The sequence below is a fragment of the Macrobrachium rosenbergii genome, chromosome 29 (assembly GCF_040412425.1).
Source record: "Macrobrachium rosenbergii isolate ZJJX-2024 chromosome 29, ASM4041242v1, whole genome shotgun sequence".
Lineage (NCBI taxonomy): Eukaryota > Metazoa > Arthropoda > Malacostraca > Decapoda > Palaemonidae > Macrobrachium > Macrobrachium rosenbergii.
This window is the reverse complement of record NC_089769.1, coordinates 6,016,304-6,036,287: the sequence shown is the minus strand read 5'-3', so window position 1 is coordinate 6,036,287 and position 19,984 is coordinate 6,016,304. Positions and strand designations below refer to the sequence as shown.

The following is a 19,984-nucleotide window of genomic DNA, read 5'->3' as shown; positions in this document are numbered from 1 at the left end:
AATTCAACTTTTGTTTTTTCTTTACTTTTTTGCATTTTTCAACAGGACCTCACATTTAAACACAATTCTCATCCTCTTATTTTTTTATCTTTTCATGATTTCATTTGAACTCAATTTCTTTAAGAAACAGCTTTGATTTTTGAAAATCTGGGCTCATTTGTTTGTTTGAAATGTAATCATTTAAGAATATGCTTAGCTTTTGAAATTTCCCGCCAATGTATTTTTATGTGAATATCTTACACTATACAGTTTTTATTTGAATATCTTAAACTATACAATTTTTTATGTGAATACCTTAAACTATACATTTTTTATGTGAATATCTTAAACTATACATTTTTTATTTGAATATCTTAAACTGTATATTTTTTATGTGAATATCTTTAACTATACATTTTTTCATGTGAATATCTTAAACTATACATTTTTTATATGAATATCTTAAACTATACATTTTTTCATGTGAATATCTTAAACTATACATTTTTTATGTGAATATCTTAAACTATACATTTTTTATATGAATATCTTAAACTATATATTTTTTATGCGAATATCTTAAACCATACATTTTTTATGTGAATATCTTAAACTACATTTTTTATGTGAATATCTTAAACTATACATTTTTTATGTGAATATCTTAAACTATGCATTTTTTATATGAATATCTTAAACTATACATTTTTTATGTGAATATCTTAAAAACCATATATTTTTTATGTGAATATCTTAAACTATACATTTTTTATGTGAACATCTTAAACTATACATTTTTTATGTGAATATCTTAAACTGTGCATTTTTATATGAATATCTTAAAATATACATTTTTACATGAATATCTTAAACTATACATTTTTTATATGAATATCTTAAACTACACATTTTTTATGTGAATATCTTAAACTACACATTTTTATGTGACTATCTTAAACTATACATTTTTCAAAATCTGATCCCCGAACTGAAATACCAGAAAATAAAGTTAGATTCTATGAATAACATCCGTGATCAAAATCGCAATCTCTCTCTCTCTCTCTCTCTCTCTCTCTCTCTCTCTCTCTCTCTCTCTCTCACGAACTCTTTATAGTCCGAACTGAAGTTCTGTTAAGAAAACAAAGTTAGGCTTGTCAAATCTTAGGTGCCTGTATGCTTTTGGATCAGCATCAGGATGTAAGCATCAGTATTATTATTATTATTATTATTATTATTATTATTATTATTATTCTCTCTCTTATCAGAATTCTCTCAAAATCTGAAAATCTCTCTTAGGAAAAAATTGTAATATTTCAAATTATTATTCTCTATTATTATTATTATTCTCTTATTCTCTTATTACGAACTCATTTATTTTATCAATTATTAGTTGCTAGAAAACCAAAATATCAAGTTGCTGTTGCAAGAAAAAACTAATATTTCAAATTATTATTATTAGGATTATTTGTCAAATATTAGGTGCCTTATTATTATTATTATTTTGGCACTAAAACCAAAAAACATTACAATGCTCAGGAAAAAAATTTAATATTTCAAATTATTATTATTATTATTATTATTATTATTATTATTATTATTATTATTATTATTATTATTATTATTATTATTATTATTTTGGTGATTATGAGAAATTGCTAAAACTAAAACCAAAATCTGAAAATAATATTTCAAAATTATTAGGAAAATTATATTGTAATATTTTAAATTATTTATTTATTATTATGGTACAATAGTTATTATTTATTATTATTATTATTATTATTATTATTATTATTATTATTATTATTATTATTATTATTATTTTGGTATTTGTGAGAATAACGTAAAACCAAAATCATCAGGACGATACGATGTTTAGAGAAAAAATTGTAATATTTCAAATTATTATTATTATTATTATTATTATTATTATTATTATTATTATTATTATTATTATTATTATTATTATTACAGAGTCTTTTGTAAGCGCCTTATAACCTTCTATTCATCAGCGTATAGCGGTTACATTAGGTTTCCTAATATCAGCTATAGATTTGCGAAGATCGGGCAGACCCAGTAAATTTTGCCAGGATCGATCCTATTAGAGTTTGCCAAAACTGAACCCAAAAGATTTTGCCAGGGTCGAACCCAGTAGATTTTGGCGAAATCGACCCATTAGATTTGTCAAGATTGGACCCGTTAGATTTGCCAGGATCGAACCCCCTTAGATTTTGTCGAGATAGAACGGAGCCATTAGATTTTGTTGAGATCGAACCCATTAGCTTTTGCCAAAATCAAACCTATTAGGTGTTGTCAAGGATCGAACCCCTTAGATTTTGTCGAGATAGAACGGACCCATCAGATTTTGTTGAGATCGAACCCATTAGATTTGACAAAATCAAACCCATTAGATTTGCCAGGATCGAACCCCTTAGATTTTGTCGAGATAGAACGGACCCATCAGATTTTGTTGAGATCGAATCCATTAGATTTTGCCAAAATCAAACCCATTAGAATTGCCAGGATCGAACCCCTTAGATTTTGTCGAGATAGAACGGACCCATCAGATTTTGTTGAGATCGAATCCATTAGCCAAAATTTGTTGTCAGGGATCAAAATCAACGGACCCATTATATTTTGTTGAGATCGAACCCATTAGATTTGCCAAAATCAAACCTATTAGGTGTTGTCAGGATCGAACCTCTTAGATTTTGTCGAGATAGAACGGACCCATTAGATTTTGCTGAGATCGAACCCATTAGATTTTGCCAAAATCAAACCATTAGACCAGATCACCTCTTAGATTTTGTCGAGATAGAACGGACCCATTATATTTTGTTGAGATCGAACCCATTAGAGCTTGCCAAAATCAAACCTATTAGGTGTTGTCAGGGATCGAACCTCTTAGATTTTGTCGAGATAGAACGGACCCATTAGATTTTGTTGAGATCGAACCCATTAGATTTTGCCAAAATCAAACCTATTAGGTGTTGTCAAGGATGGAACCCCTTAGATTTTGTCGAGATAGAACGGACCCATCAGATTTTGTTGAGATCGAACCCATTAGATTTGCCAAAATCAAACCTATTAGGTGTTGCCAAGATCGGACAGATCCATTAGAGTATGCTAGGGATCAAGCCCATTAAATTTTGCCAAAATGGACCCCCATTAGAGTCCACACTGAAGGCAAAGTCTGCTCAATGAACTTTGCCCTTGATGTAGGCCCTTTTAGCATTAAACCCAAATACACCTTGTACACCTCCTCCTCCTCCTTCTCTGCAGGTTCTGTGTCTCATGCTCGAGTGGGAGTTGATAGACGGAGCCGACCAGAGTCTACAGGTCGTCACTACTCTGCAGTCGACGCCCACGGGCAAGAGACGGTACCAGGCTCTGTGCGACCACCAGATGCATCTCAGGGAATTGGTAGGACGCCAAGCTGCTGTGCTGTGCTGTGCTTTTGATGCAGTCTTCTTGACCTGTTTGTGAATGTATACGTAACAATGTATATGTATGTATGTATATATATATATATATATATATATATATATATATATATATATATATATATATATATACATATATATATATATATATATATATATATATATATATATATATATATATATATATATATATATATATATATATATATATATGTATATTTGAATATATATATGTACATATATATATATATATATATATATATATATATATATACATATATATGTATGTATGTATTTATATACATATATATATACAGTATACATTCATACATACAGGTTTATCTCACATAATCTGTCAGAGCTATGCTACATAAATATTATCCTTAACATAAATAAAACCTTACTTAGCAAGGCTTCCTTGCTCACTTCTCTCCCAGAGAATAAGAAGGAAAGGAATATGTGCAATCCATGGTTTTATCATTCACAGCTGTAAAGTGAAATCATCTTAGGAGGTTGGGTTCAACCCTGAGGAAAGGGAAGCCTTTTCTCTAATATTTTATAGGTAGATCACTCTTCCCAATTGCTGTTATAGACATCTGGGAGCTTAAACGTGAGCGTAATTCATACATCTTCCGTAGGCCTATCTTGAGTCTATAAAACGATGTAGGTTGTAAACAACGCTTTGGTAAACACAGCTCATAGGATCGGAAATATATAAAATGACATTGAAGAGATGAATGTATTCACTGTTTCTGTTTTGCGAGATTGCTTGAAAAGAACATCATAGATGCCTACACAACAAACCGTTCAAAATAACGTGTATTTCACAGCCTTATGAATTAGCCTTTGCTGACGTCATTCTTGGAAAGGTTACAGACACAAGCCTTAGAAAGGCTGCTTAATTTAGTCTTAAAGAGTTGCATTTTTACGAGAGAAATAATAAATAGATTGATCGATTTGTATTCTACGGTTCCTCTTCAGTATTTAAGCATAATTCTAGTCTTTGAAAAAATGAAGTAAGCGATGAGCATTTGAGATACGAATCCTTTACCTCAAGGAATTGGTTTCACACTGTCGTCTGATTTTCTTAACCATGAAAAGGTTTAAATGTCATGTAATTTATATATATATATATATATATATATATATATATATATATATATATATATATTGTGTATATATCTACACATATATAAGTTATTTTCCACTAAGCTGTTGGTAATTATTACAATGGATTGGATGTCAAAGGACAAATTTTATCCCCTTGCAATTCTCTCTATATTTGCTGAATTGGTTACCATGGAAACCATACTTATCATGTATCCTCATGTCCGGGGAAATGTAATGTTATCAATCACATCAAGAAGAGTGTTATTAATTTTTCATGACCGTTTTGAGAACCAATTCATTTAATCATATTATCCCTCTTCAAAATCTGTTAGTTAATTTACAGGTCTACTCTTTTCTGTCTAACCGCTGAAATATTGTATTTTTTTTTTCAGCGATGCCAAATTCTGTATTATTATTTTGTACCCTTATCCCCCTACCCCCCCTGCCCACAAAAATATTAATGATTTTCCCTCGACGAGGTAACCCTCACCCCACATGGGTGAAGGGTTGAAATGAGTCATTAGATAAGGAAAGATTTTAATTTTCCATTTGTCTGATACAACTGAGAATATTTTTGCTACTTCGAATTTTTTTTTTAAATCACGAAATATTATTAATTTTGAAAATGGTAGTTGTTTATGGAGTCTGGATTTTGGAGTATCAAAGGATTTGGGGACCGTTATATGCGCCATAAGGGAATGTCATAATAACACACCTTTACCCTTTTTTTAATAACCCTTCAAAATTGCACCCTTATTTTTTTTTTATTTCAGACTGAAGGACTCTTAATAATAAATCCTTTTGCTCCATCCTTTAGATAAATAATAACAGCTGTCACATCACCGGAATAATATTGTGGGTCCTAAATTTAAGTATTTTAACCCCCTGCTGGCATTTTCATCTTTTTTTATATACCTGTCAAAATTGTTTCTGCATTATTTCTTTTGTATTAAAAATCACTTTGAGTCCAAGGTATTCAATGTGCTGGCAAACGGCAGTCCTAATCACCCCCTCTCACCTGCTGTACCTGATATGACCATTTAATCTGTGTTAATTCCAACAGAATTATTGAGATATTTCCCATTATCATCACTTATTTGGGCTCTCCTTTCGTTCATTCACGCATTTACGTATTTACACGCTGCCGATATAAAATATTCTGGCAAGTAAGTGCACAGTGTATATTGTCCTGTCAATATTTGGTAGAGTGCATCCACACACCCTTGCAGATTGGCCCACTCAAATATTTTCGTCATCCGTCAAACCCATAAAGATAGTTTGATCCATGTCAACCAAACCACTACAGACTCCCTTACTAACCCCCTCCTACCCCCTGCCAGCATCAATGTTATTGACAGCCCCCGCCCCCACCCACCCTGCTCCCACTCTATTCCACCTCCACTAACCCCAACCTCCCAAATTCTCAACCTCAGTTTGATGATTATGTTATGGACGTTGTCTAACCTCACTGCAGTGGAAGGGTTCGTTTAGGCTGTAAAGAAAATTCTTGAAGTCTCTTTGACCCCAGGTTAAAGTTTCGAGAAATGACTGAAGCGAAGCTCAATCAGGTCGCAAATTCCTGAGATGAATGCTACTAGTATTGCACCAGCCCCGGTTTTTTGGCCATGCCCCTACGTTAGGTTAGGTTAATACCTCCAGTGTAATTTGGGTATGGGAAACATATTAAGATCATATACAAGAAAATTCTGTGGTTAGTTTTTAAGATATGGCGTCCCGCTTTCTTCAGGGAAAGGTCCCGGCAGTCGGTTACATCCCGGGAAAATGCAATCAGGTCACTGAAACGGAAAAGCAATCACGAATCACAAACATTCAATGAAGGTTACTTAGTAAATATCGACAGAATACTCGGAAGTGATTAGAGTAATCGCAAGTAATTCAGCTGCCGAAAAGGTACATTCCCTAAAACTGACAATTTCAAAAAGATAATCAAGTCTAGAGAAGAAAATGAATACCATTAAAACATCTTCGCTTTCTCTTTTTTTTTTTTTTTATTAAATGGGTAATGTATACGTATGTACATGAGTACATCGTCTTACGGAAAACCTCATGAAAAAAAGCCACGATCTCGACAAACTGTAATTTAAGAAATTTCTTGTATAGTAGAAAGTTTTTTATTTTTTAATGACACAAACTACATCAGCGTTACACCCACAAACACTAAGGCTTGAGTGAGGTCAGAGAGATAATAATAATAATAATAATAATAATAATAATAATAATAATAATAATAATAATAATAATAATAATAATAATAATAATAATAAATTAAAAGGAAAGTCCTTTTACTTCCTTTTGTAAAGTGAAGTTTGTTTTTGTCGAAAAAGTTATAACTATGGAATTTATTAACTGGCTGGAAGGTTGGTTCAGTTTCTCTCATTATTTCTGTATATTTATAAATATATCCATACAGATAAAATATATATATATATATATATATATATATATATATATATATATATATATATATATATATATATATATATATATATTACATCCAAAGTAAATGTTGGAAAGATGTAGAAAGTTGCCAAGTTCTTTTTAACATCCTGTTCACTTCTTCGCTAAAGGACATTGCCCCCAATCGATAACCCTACAAAGAGAATATGATTGCAATTGAAGTTTCAATTCGAAAGAGGTTCGGATCCTAACTCCCAGGTAAAACGGGATTGAAACCTTTACCACAACGCCTTTAAGAAGAATCAAAGATCAGTCTTCGCTCCTACCAATGTTAGCATGTCGTATTACGTGTTGTAGTAAGTTAAATCATCCCTATAGAGGGCGTATGACTGAAGGCGTTTAACATGTTTTTGAAATCAGAGTAAGCTAAAATAAATGGATCAGAAAACATTTCATAAATTTTTGACCTACAACTCTTCGTGAGCTTGACGAATGCCTCAGCAAATGTCATGTTATATAACTACTCGTCGCATTTTTATTCAGATTATTGTAATAATCATCTTAGATACGGCGTGATTATGTATCACCAAATGTGCAAAAGAAAGGAATGGAAGGGGTTGGTTGATCTAACAGAACAGTTTTTTGGGGGTAAAATTTCTTTACTTAGAATAATAAACAAAGTTTAAATCTTATCTCACTATGGACTGTATCTAGTGTACAATCTGTCAATCTTCCTTGAGGTTTTGTCTGAGGTTCCAGGCAGTGCCTCTTTGTTGATCTTTTCTTTGCAAATAATGATCAAGTGGCCAAATTGTAATTTGCAAACAGGATAACACTGACGTATCTCCTGCTTAGATTGACTCTCTTGAATGTTCTCAGAAGAAAGTCCCTTTGAATGTCCCACACGACTTTGACATTGCCAACGAAATCCGTGTCAAGTTCCCTCACGAAATTTGTGTAGCTGCATTTTTTCTTCTCTGTAGTAGCCATGACTGTCAAACCTGTGGTTCCCGTTGTTGATAGTATGCCTGCAACATCACTAGAGTAACTGTGTCTTTCATATGTATATGCTCTGATACGCCCCGTTCATGAAGGGACGCGTTTGGTATTAACTTCCTCATATTCTTGACGGATCCCTCTCGACTCCTTTGATTAATGAAGGCTCTCGTCTCCACAGCAACAGAAGGGTGGCCCTAGAAAGCTGACGCTTCCGAGTAGGAGCACCGACGCCGACGTGAACCGCATGCTCTCCTCCGGATCCTTCGGGAACCTCGAGTGTCTCTCCTTGGCGTTCACGAGAGTCACCAGCGCCTGCGCCGAGCAGTTGATTAAGCTGCCCACTCTCCGCTACCTCAATCTATGGGCTACACAGGTATGCGTGCGCTGAGTAGTACATTATTCAGAGGGTTCTGCTTTTACAGGATAGTGTGTACAGTAGAGCGTTAGCGGGGTAGCTTCTAGGATGAGTTACGGAGAAGTATTAGCAGGGTAGCTTCTAGGATGAGTTACACAGGAGTATTAGCAGGGTAGTTTCTAGTATGAGTTATGCAGGAGTATTAGCAGGGTAGCTTCTGGGATGATTTACGCAGGCGTATTAGCAGGGTAGCTTCTAGGATGAGTTACGCAGGAGTATTAGCAGGGTAGCCTCTAGGATGAGTTATGCAGGAGTATTAGCAGAGTAGTTTCTAGTATGAGTTACGCAGGAGTATTTGCAGGGTAGCTTCTGGGATGAGTTACGCAGGAGTATTAGCAGGGTAGCTTCTAGGATGAGTTACGCAGGAGTATTAGCAGGGTGGCTTCTAGGATGATGCACAGGAATATTAGCAGGATAGCTTCTAGGATGAGTTATGCAGGAGTAATAGCAGGGTAGCTTCTAGGATGACTTACGCAGGAGTATTAGCAGGGTAGCTTCTAGGATGAATTATGCAGGAGTATTAGCAGGGTAGTTTCTAGGATGAGTTACGCAGGAATATTAGCAGAGTAGTTTCTAGTATGAGTTACGCAGGAATATTAGCAGGATAGCTTCTAGGATGAGTTATGCAGGTGTATTTGCAGGGTAACTTCTAGTATGAGTTATGCAGGAGTATTAGCAGGGTAGCTTCTAGGATGATTTACACAGGAGTATCAGCAGGGAAGCTTCTAGGATGAGTTACGCAGGAGTATTAGCAGGGTAGCTTCTAGGATAAGTTACGCAGGAGTATTAGCAGGGTAGCTTCTAGGATGAGTTATGCAGGAGTATTTGCAGGGTAACTTCTAGGATGAGTTACAGAGGAGTATTAGCAGGGTAGCTTCCAGGATCAGTTATGCAGGAGTATTTGCAGGGTAACTTCTAGGATGAGTTATGCAGGAGTATTTGCATGTTAACTTCTAGGATGAGTTATGCAGGAGTATTTGCAGGTTAACTTCTAGGATGATTTATGCAGGAGTATTTGCAGGGTAACTTCTAGGATGAGTCATGCAGCCTTTGAAAGGTCATTAGGAAAGTCGTTCTCAGGATGACTCTGATAGCATTTAGAGGGTCTTTAATAGCGTGACTTGCACAGCATTTCTAGGATAACCAATACAATATTCATAGGTCGTTTCTAGGATAACATCTACAGCCTTAGAGGATCGTTACTACGATAACTTACAGGTATTTTTAGGATAATAAACACGTTATTCTGAGGGTATATTCTGAGGTGACTTCAGCATCCTTGAAGGGTAACTCTTGCAATGTCTTTGCACTAGCTTACACGGCAGTCAGAAGACATTTATGACTTGACTGAAACATAAGTTAACAGGTTAATTGTTACTTTTAGTGTGCCTCGCTGTCGAACTTCTCAGTTCCAAAGGTCCCATATTCCTCACCCCGTTGGTCTGTGGAACAACCTTCCAGAACAGTATTCTTCTTGCGTTTTACTAAATTTTTACCTGTTTATCAATTTATTATTCTATTTTTTTTTCTTTTTTGATAAATGAGATCTCTTCTTTCCATATTTCCCTTACTTCTTCCATATTCTTTGGAACCTTGCATTCCAAGTCAATGGCCTCTGTGGGCTTGTTCCATAAGATTAGCGTTCATCTTCTGAATAACAGTAATAATAATAATACGGTAGTTAGAGGCTCAATTCTAAAAGGCCTTTTTGTGGCCAGAGGTCCATGGCTGCAATAATGCTTGAATTATTAGAAGGCTAATTTCTAGAATGACTTGAGTAATACTTCTAGGAAAGCCAGTGCAGTTTAGAGAGACTAATAAAATCTACACCGGCTCGTTCAATAGATAAAGTTTATTGCTTTGTTAATTCATTCAGCCTCTTACAGATCTAATCAACTTTTGCGGCTCTGTTTTACTGATGAGTTAATGTCTTATACCATCAATATCTGAGCATAATTTTTTGTAAGGTTGTCCACCAGCAGAATATTGCATTTTGTAGAACTATGGCTTTTTCGTGAGCATTTTGAATGCTTTGACTTATGGAGAAGTGAGGACTGTATTTAAATTGATGGTGTCCAGCACTGTTTTGATAACTGCCTCTTTTTTGCAGTTTGGTGACGTAGGATTGCAGCTGATATCAGAGCACTTACACAAGTTGCAAGTGCTGAATTTGTGTGAAACACCAGTGACCGACAAAGGCCTGGGGTCTTTAGCAGGTAATTATGAACTCCAAAAATTTGAGTCTGTTTAAAATACATAGCATCCTAGGGATATCTACTAACCAGAAATTATTATTTTGAGTAACCAGAGTAATTGTTTTGTTTTTCCCAAGGAACAGTTAATAATAAGCTGTCTGTAAACCTCCAGACCTTTCCCGCAGAAAAACTGATTCCAATGTTTTTTTCCAGCAATCAAGAGCCTAAGAAAACTGAACTTGAATAGTACAAGCTTGTCTGTGGAGACTTTTGAAACACTGAAGGAAATGCTGCCAGCCCTGCAGGAAGTGGATGTCCGCTACACTGATGCCTGGTGACCCTCGCCTCCCTCTGCTGACACCCAGGATGTTAGCAGATCGACCACCGGACCCACCACCTTCCTCAGAAGGGTTCTGAGCCAGCTGGGGCGACGCAGGCGAGACAGAGATCGGAAGTCCGACGACTCTCTGCCCAGCGAGGAGAAGAACAACAGCCGGAGGGACTTCATGTGTCTGCCCAAATTCGACGGACGGGTCCTGTCCAAAAGGAACCAGCTGGTGAGGGCAAAGAGTGAGGAGCAGAACACTGTGAAAAGAAACCCGCTCGTGAGGGCTGTCAGTGAAGACCACACCAGACACTTCTTGGTGAGGTCCTGCAACAGGGAGCAAAGTACTCTTGTCAAAAACGTCCTGGTCAGGACCTGCAGTGACGAGAGGGGTGTCGTGAAGAAAAATGCGCTCGTCAGGGCGAACAGCGAAGGACGCACTGATAAGATCAATAACATACTCAATGAAAGTAGAAATTCCTTTGTCCTAGGAGGGTTGGGAGGGGTGGGAGGGGGAAGTGCAGGAGGAGGAGGAGGAGGAGGAATTGGAGGAGGAGGTGGTGGTAGTGCTGGCATGGGTGGTGGAGTAGGGATTGGAGGAGCGGGATTGGAAGAAGAAGAAGAGGCGAACAGAGGTGAAACAACAGAGGAAAGAGAACAGCGAATCGAGCCTTGACAGAGTGCGTTATGAGCTTTAGTGAAAACAGATGCATCTAAAATCTCTTGTAAAAACATTTTGGCTGCAAATTATTTTTCTGAAATGTGTAAAAGCTAATGTGCGGAAAGAAAGGAAAACAACAATCATTGTTCTGTAGATATTTAACCCCAATCAGTGTGTCAAATATGAATAATGTTGTGGAAATTTTTTCTATAGGCCTATACTTGTGTGTGACTTCCCTTGAAAGCGTGGAGGCAGCGTAAAAATGAACAGTTTCGTGGTGAATGTCATTATGAATGTATTTTCTATAACATACTGTAATATTTATTTCGTTGCCATTTTACTCGGCACCGGCAAAATGTATATTTACTATCCGTTCTTCTGTTGTTAGTGGTACGTAGAGAGAGAGAGAGAGAGAGAGAGAGAGAGAGAGAGAGAGAGAGAGAGAGAGAGAGAGAGAGAGAGAGAGAGAGAAGCTGTAACGTTCTAAGGAAAGGGTCGAGAATTTGGGTCAGATGTAGTAGCTGGTTAAGTTTCCACGTTTGTGTCAGGTATCTCGGAATTATTTCCATCTTTCTTAGGGCATCTCCTGAACGATACTTAATTTCTGCTTTGGTTATCGTTCTCTCGAACAACAAAAGCTTCATGGCCGCAGCAGCAGGAAAAACGAAGGCGTCTGACTTCGTTCATCTCTCTCTCCGGAAACTGACAAGGTGGACAACTCTTGGAGTCAGTGTTTTCCTTCTTCTTCTTCTTCTTCTTCTTCTTCTTGTTTTAGTTTGTAATGGAGATCCTTAATTGTGGTTCTATTCGACAACGTTACCAGGTTTTACTGAGTCAAGTGTGACTAGTGTGTAGTAGGGGGTTTCATGCTTTACCACCTGACGATGCGCCACCGCTGTACCATCTAGTACAACGTGTACATACGATGTACATACGACAAGTTTTTATCCAGTGTAAATGTTTATAGAATGTGGTATATGGTTATCATTTTCCAAAAGAACAAGACATTTATAAGCTACGAGTCACTACATATCATTTTTGCCCCCAGAAAGAGGTGCCATGACAGAGGTAGGATGTCTCGAACAGAGAAGTCGTCCCTTTTTTTTTTTTTGGTGTGAGTTTAAATGCTTAAACCAGGTTTTGTCTCTTAAAGGGATTTTATTTTTGCATGTCCATTCAAAGGACTGCATACGGATATACCACCAGTATACTGCACTTCATACTTTACCAGATCAGTATTGCCCTGAATTTGTGGCCATAAAGAATTAAACCTTTGAAATGACGAGCATTTGAGATTCCAACTGAAGGAAATAAGTACATTAAATCATTAGATATCTTGGTGAACCCTTCCAGGGCTGGTCGTGTGAGACAGTAGGTTTTATACAGAGGAATTCATCAAGGGAAATCCATTCGTTTTTGTAATATTCCATCGTTGCAGATTTCTCAAGAATTTTCTGTCATGGGGCTCATAGCATTACCTAAAACACAGAGATTTACATTCACCTGATCCTTTGGTGTTGAATGAACATATATATATCCACATACAATAGACACATTTGTACATGCTTACATACATGCACATGGGTTTGCAAGTGTGTCTGCCTCTCTTACCCATCGCGAGAATTTTATTTTTGATATGATACCATCTGCCAGTTCGCAAAGCTTTATTGCATGGAGATCTTAGGCATTTTTTTTCCTCTATTTATTATTGCTTCTTACGTTAAGCAAAGTTGTTACCAAAGTTTTTTTTTGTATGTTCCTGAAATATCAAGTCTATGTTGTAGTGGTAATATGTCCAGTTATTTTTTTTTTTTATATTTCTGTGATTGTTTTGAAATATTTGCTAAGTAAACTTGTATACGTGTATGATAAGATTTGGTCGCGTAGTCTTTGCAAGACCCGAAGTAAAGGTGGTTAATCACTTTCAATCCAAAGGTGGTTAATCGCAGCCAATCGAAAGTTCAATCACAGCAAATACAATGGAGGTTAATCACAACCAATGCAAAGGTGATTAACCACAACTAATCCACAAGGTGGTTGTCACGACCAATCACAGCATATACAAAGGATGTTAAACACAACCAATCTAACAGTGGTTAATCACAACCAATCCAAAGGTTAATCACAGTAAATACAAAGGAGCTTATTCACATCCAGTCCAAAGGTGGCTAATCACAACCAATCTAAAGGTGGTTAATCACAGCAAATACAAAGAAGGTAAATCACAGCAAAATACAATTGTTAATCACAGCAAATACAGAGGAGGTTAACCACAACCAATCCAACGGTGGTTAATCATAGCAAATACAAAGGAGGTTAATCGCAGCAAAGCCAAAGGTGGTTAATCACTACCAATATAAAGGTGGTTAATCACAGCAAATACAAAGTATGTAAATCGCAGCGAATACAAAGGTTAATCACAGCAAATAACAAAGGAGGTTAATCACAACCAATCCAGAGGTGGTTAATCACAGCAAATACAAAGGAGGTTAATCACAGCAAATCCAGAGGTGGTTAATCACAACCAATCCAACGGCGGTTAATCACAGTATCCTTATAGCACAGAAAACATTACCCATCCCTTCACTTGCGTCATTGCAAGTGCATTGGGCAGAGTCAGTTTGCATCTGATAAGGATATAAGGAAACAATATTTGTTTTTAAATGATCCAATGATTTTTTTTTTTGAAAGTCAATACTTTATGTGATCCAAATGAATACTGCTGAGGGTATTACTATTATTATTATTATTATTATTATTATCATTACTGTAATCAGCCTAGTCTTTAATATTAGTAGATTAAGCTAAATGACGATCCCTGTACCATGCTGTTTTATATTCTTCTTCTTACGAAAAAGAGAAAGGATGATTTTAGCATTAAACATTCTCCAGACTTCTCCACGCCTAAACTTTTATATATATATATTTAAAAAAAAAAAAAAGATTGTATAAGATGGAGATAAACTGAGGTGAAAAAAAAATATCATTAAAAATTAACACATTTTTTTTCTTTTTCTTTTCATAGTTCGTAATCTTCCAGACCAACTTCCCCTTCCTATGTTGTTGAGTGTCTCAACGCTACAGATGAGAGTGCCATGCCTATTATAATCATTCATACATTTCATGTGAACACGTTGTTTGTACTATAAAAAGAACGGACTTTATTAGTCTATGTTGTAAACCAAATTATGTGTCATATTTAAGTCATACTACCAAGTATTTATGTGCTCTTAGACGGTAATGTCGTGACGTCATGTCGTGACGTCACGTCGTGATGTCACTGTGGAGTTATGTTGCAATATCACAGATTATAAGCGAGTGAGGTCTGATGTCAGTTTGAGCGCTGAATAGATAATCATTAAGAACGATGCCTTTCTGAGGTTATGGCAGGGTTGGGGTGGGGAGGTTTTAGGGGTTTGTTTGGGGGCGGGGGTGGGGAAGGGGTAAATACCACGTAAGAAAAAACAAATACGAAACTACCAGATCTTAGCAAATTTGATATTTGCACTCGCTACATAATTTATTCAGTCAATTTTCTATACAAATTATCTACATTCGTATACATGCGCACATTTTTTTTTTAATTCACATTCCTCCGGTAACATGAACTAGTTATTTGTACGTGAATATGAATATTCTTTTGTATATTTTCCTTAAGGAACAGGATTTCCTGAAAGGAATGACATGGTGGTGTTTACATTCGTGCTTCAAGTGGGTGATAAACACCTGTCATGTTTTTTTCTTTCCCAGTTTTTCGGGAGTTTGTTGAAGAAAACATTACATCAGCGTCAAGTATTCACTCTTGTTAATCTCTGCATATATATATATATATATATATATATATATATATATATATATATATATATATATATATATATATATATATATATATATATATATATATACCACAATCCCATTATTTGCCATATGCAAGTAATTTGCAGTTACAGTCGATTTAGCCAGTATTAAATGACATGGTATTCTGATTCTATAATTCAGCGATGATAACATCTTTCACTAAGCTGTTCAGAACGGCAGCAAAATTGTTTGTGTACATATATAAAACATGCACGTTTCTCTTGCGTCTGCGTTTTATCATAAATTGTAACACTCTTACAAAGCCAAACCACAAATCATTGAATCGAGGTCACGTGCACTATCTTTTCAGCTACAGTCCAGGGATTCTATAAACGTACCTGAGGTGAATTCGGTCCTATATTAAGATCACAACCATCTTTTAGGCATCGAAAACTATTCTCTCATTGATCTGACAGTCGTAATGTTGCCTCAGAGTGTGAGAAGTCAATTTAAACTACAGTGAGATACTGAACATAGGCCTAAATTACCTGTAACTGGTCTAGGAGACGCGGTAATCCGTGAAGTACCTGGAACTGGGTGTATCAAGTAACTTTTAAGAGGAACTGCAGGAAATAAGAGTAAACAGGGAACAAAACCACTCGCCAAGAACTACATGTAAACACTGGCCTTTCTAAGTTTCTAGGCAATTAGTCAATTACCCATAGGCCACCACCCAGAACCAGTGACGACAAACGGTAATGATTCTCTTGTCGATCACTAATCACTGTACGAGCGTCTCTCCTCTCTCCGCTGATTTCATTTTGATTTTTTACTTAATTTTTCGATATTTTTTTATCTTCTTCGGTCTGCAGTCTGTCCATTTGTTAAAGTTCTATGAAACTGTAATTTAATCAAACAAAAAATTTCTAGTTACTCTTATTATTTTTATGAAAACAAACGGTTTTGGCCGGTTCTGTGATTAACATTTTTCAGTTTGGTGATCTGGTGAAAGTATTGGAAAGAAAATAAAATAAATGGAAATTTTTAAATGCCCAGGAATAGCTGAAAAGATAATATATATATATATATATATATATATATATATATATATATATATATATATATATATATATATATATATATATAAATATGTTTATAAAGTGCATGTTTCCGACACGCATTTCGAAGACATGAAATCTTGATATAAATATGTAGTAAAATTTACAGGGAACTCGTTCTTTGCCACAGAGATATAATGTTCCAACACCGGTCCCAATTTTCCATTGATCGCTGCATCTCATACACTATACATGTATACGTGTTTTTTGTATATTTATTTATGTGTGAATTTATGTATGCATGCATTCATTTCAGTACATAAACTGTGCATACAATGTATATGCATACAAGTATTCATACATCTGAAAGCGTATGTAATAAGCATTTTATTGACTCCGGTCACCAAGTGCTGTACTAGTGCTGTCATTAAGTGTTGCACTGGTGCTGTCATTTAGTGCTGCACTAGTGCTGCCATTAAGTACTGTACTAGTGCTGTCATTAAGTGCTGTACTAGTGCTGTCATTAAGTGCTGTACTAGTGCTGTCATTAAGTGCTGTACTAGTGCCATTATTAATTGCTGTACTTTTGCTGTAATCGGGTTTTGCACTAGTGCTGTCATTACATGCTGTATTAGTACTGTCACCAAGTGCTGTACTAGTCCTGTCAGTAAGTGCTGTGCTAGTGCTGTCACTAATGGCTGTATTAGTGCTGTCATAAGTGCTGTACTGGTGCCATCATCAAGTGCTGTACTGGTGCCATCATCAAGTGCTGTACTGGAGCCATCATCTAGTGCTGTACTAGTGCTGTCTCCAAGTACTTTACAAGCGCTGTCATCAAGTGCCGTCATCAAGTGCCGTACCAGTATCATCACTAAGTGCTGTACTAGTGCTGTCACCAAGTGCTGCACTTGTGCCGTCATTAAGTGCTGTGATCCGTATAGGACTGAGTCTGTCATTGGCAAAAGTGTGACAAAAACAAACTTATTCTGAGGTGAAGTTTTTCTTTGTTATCTTTTCCCAGGATAGATTCCCCTGATTATGATGCATTGGTAAATTATGTTTATATATATATATATATATATATATATATATATATATATATATATATATATATATATATATATATATATATATGAATACAGGAAATTACTTCCGTACTATTTGGGGGAAAATGTCGTTACTTTATCCCAAAACAAACCTACAAGTAATATAATTCCCTCTGACGCACTAGTGATCCCACAATCATTTGTACCAGCGAAGAAAATCATTGACTTGATATAATAATAATAATCATTATTAAGGAATTAAGAGACTCAGCAAGTAGGAATTAGTAGGAATTAGCACCGAGAGAGCGAAAGACCTTAATACGTTTTATATAATATTAGAAGTAGCAACGGGTGTAACAGCAGTGATGCTATTATAACATGTAAAGCCTTTTTTTTTTTTCTGAAACATCGTCTGTGATTCTAATTGCAAGTTGGTGTGTGAAGACGTGTTGCTCAACAACAATAAAATACAACAACAGTAAGAACAACAGCAGTAGTCGAGACCAAACAGCCAGTATTGATGAGAAACAATGACGACGCAATTATAGAGTAGGTCATCAATAACGGCAGGTAATTCCAGTTGAACATTTTGTACAAGTGGGTGTAATTGTTGCTTTTCAAAACATAATTACGTGGTTCGTTTTAAAAATGGCAGTCAGCCTTTAAACCTCAATTGTTTTTTTTATTATTATTATTATTTCAGTAAGACATATCTTGGTTTTATTGCTTTCCAAAAATTGTTACGTCATCGCTTTTAGAAAATGGCAGTCAGCTTTGAAACTCCATTTATTTTTGTATCAGTAAGAAATATCTCTTTGGTTGGTTTGGCCGCGTTCAGACGTCCACAACAAGCCTCGTATAACGTTCAACTTTCTGTGTGAACTATTTCAACTTCCTATTATTCACTAAATATTGTTCTTATAATTTAACTCATTTTTGAAAACTATTTTGTCTTACTATCAGTACTTGTCTGTGATTTTCATGTGAAAGGTTATTTTAATTACGACAAACGATAGAAAAATATAACAGAAGTTTAATTATCGATTATATTCACATAAGTTATACGCTTCCATCAACACCACGCAATTATCTAAAAGCAATACACAATTATTTTATCAACTTCTGAAAAGAACAAATTAAAACATTTCCTAAGTATCGCTCACTCTCTGAAAAACACAAAAAAACATTTCCCATAAATATCACGCAATTTGGGAAACTAATCAGAAAAGACACCCCACCGAATATTATTAATCTTTTATTCATCTTTACGGAGAATTAAAAATGTGAGCCTTTCACCATCTGTAAAAAAAAAAATATATATACTCGTATATATTAACACTACTCCTGAATCTACAGTCCTATTTATTTTGAGGTGACGGTAAAAATGAGCAACTGATATCACTAAGTTCATCGTGATTGGCTAACGGTCGTGTTCCTCGCCCGCTCATTGGTTAGAGTGATGTCCAGCGTCGATATTTACCGTCAGCTCCATTTACATTGCCCGCAGTCATCCTGGACTTAAGTATTTGAATGTGACTGTTTCTTAAACTGGATATAAAGTAGAAGGTAATAACAAATCTGTGCCAGTTTGTTCTCGGCTGCCGTGCTGTCAAGACTTACAAAAACCCACTCCGAAGAACAGATACATTTCCGAGGATAGGAAAGGACGTACCCACCATTATTGAAAGTCTCGTGTACGATTATTCCATTTTATATATAAAATATATCCCGATAAATGTGTGGATAGAAATATCCACACTCCAGTGTAACCTTGTACAAGGTAAGCTGTACAGTGAAATACTGCTAAATAATGTCGTTTCTATATATATATATATACTACTATCATAGCAGAGACTGTTTCTCTGGAGCGGCTCAGTACCACAAACCAAATCTTTCTTCGTCTTACATTGGATCTCTGAAGACGCTGGTCGGCCGAGAGCAGAGAAACAGCCTCGTATTTATATTAAGCCTTATCATAACTATTTATACAACTTCTAGTGTCTACTATAGTTAATTTAAATGTTCAAGTCATAGTGTTATGTCTCTGGGGAAGATATATATATATTTAAATGTATATGTATCAAACGAATGCAGGATTGTAGGATTTTGTGGTCAAAATCAAAAAGGGAGTCCTCACTGCTGTTCACCGTCCCCGAAAAAAAAAAATAAATAAAAAAAGAAGTGATGTACTGTTTGCCATTCTGATTAGAACGGGATGATGATGATGATGTTGATGATGATGATATGATGATATGATGTTGATAATGAAGAGGGAGGGAGAAGCTTTCCGTAAATGAACTTTCCATGTAAATATTGTTTCATTAACCCTTTTCGTCCACATATGTTGAATCAAGGTCATTTTTTTTTTCATGATGAAGAGAATGATAGGATGGTGTCTTAAAAATATGAAGTTATCTCATTAATAAACTTCATAAGAAATGGAAAAGGAAAATAAAAAATAAAATAAACATATATATATATATACATATATATATATATATATATTATATATATATATATATATATATATATATATA

The 19,984-nt window shown here is 35.4% G+C and overlaps 2 protein-coding genes across 2 annotated transcripts in view; one reads left to right on the top strand and one right to left on the bottom strand.

Moving 5' to 3' along the window:
* The window catches only part of LOC136854346 (C-Maf-inducing protein-like), a 236,596-nt gene extending 224,908 nt beyond the window's left edge, over positions 1-11,688 (top strand). The window contains 5 exon segments of the mRNA XM_067130645.1: positions 1,145-1,176; positions 3,212-3,402; positions 8,128-8,322; positions 10,475-10,580; positions 10,773-11,688. Coding sequence (XP_066986746.1) covers positions 1,145-1,176; positions 3,212-3,402; positions 8,128-8,322; positions 10,475-10,580; positions 10,773-10,897 — 649 coding nt within the window. The 3' untranslated portion in view covers positions 10,898-11,688.
* A 5,100-nt stretch (positions 11,689-16,788) lies between these two features.
* Positions 16,789-17,321, bottom strand: LOC136854345 (uncharacterized). Its single transcript, XM_067130644.1, has 2 exons — positions 17,262-17,321; positions 16,789-17,127 (listed from the first exon to the last, which is right to left on the bottom strand). Exons 1-2 carry the CDS (start codon positions 17,319-17,321, stop codon positions 16,789-16,791), a joined length of 399 nt encoding a protein of 132 aa, XP_066986745.1.
* Positions 17,322-19,984: the final 2,663 nt, after the last annotated feature.

Bases quoted from the DNA above. Each gene is read 5' to 3' on its own strand.
- LOC136854345 (XM_067130644.1), bottom strand. From the start codon at position 17,321: ATGACGGCACAAGTGCAGCACTTGGTGACAGCACTAGTACAGCACTTA. The intron at 17,128-17,261 runs GTACGGCACTTG...TGATGGCACCAG, and splicing joins AGCACTTAGTGATGATACTG to TACAGCACTTATGACAGCAC.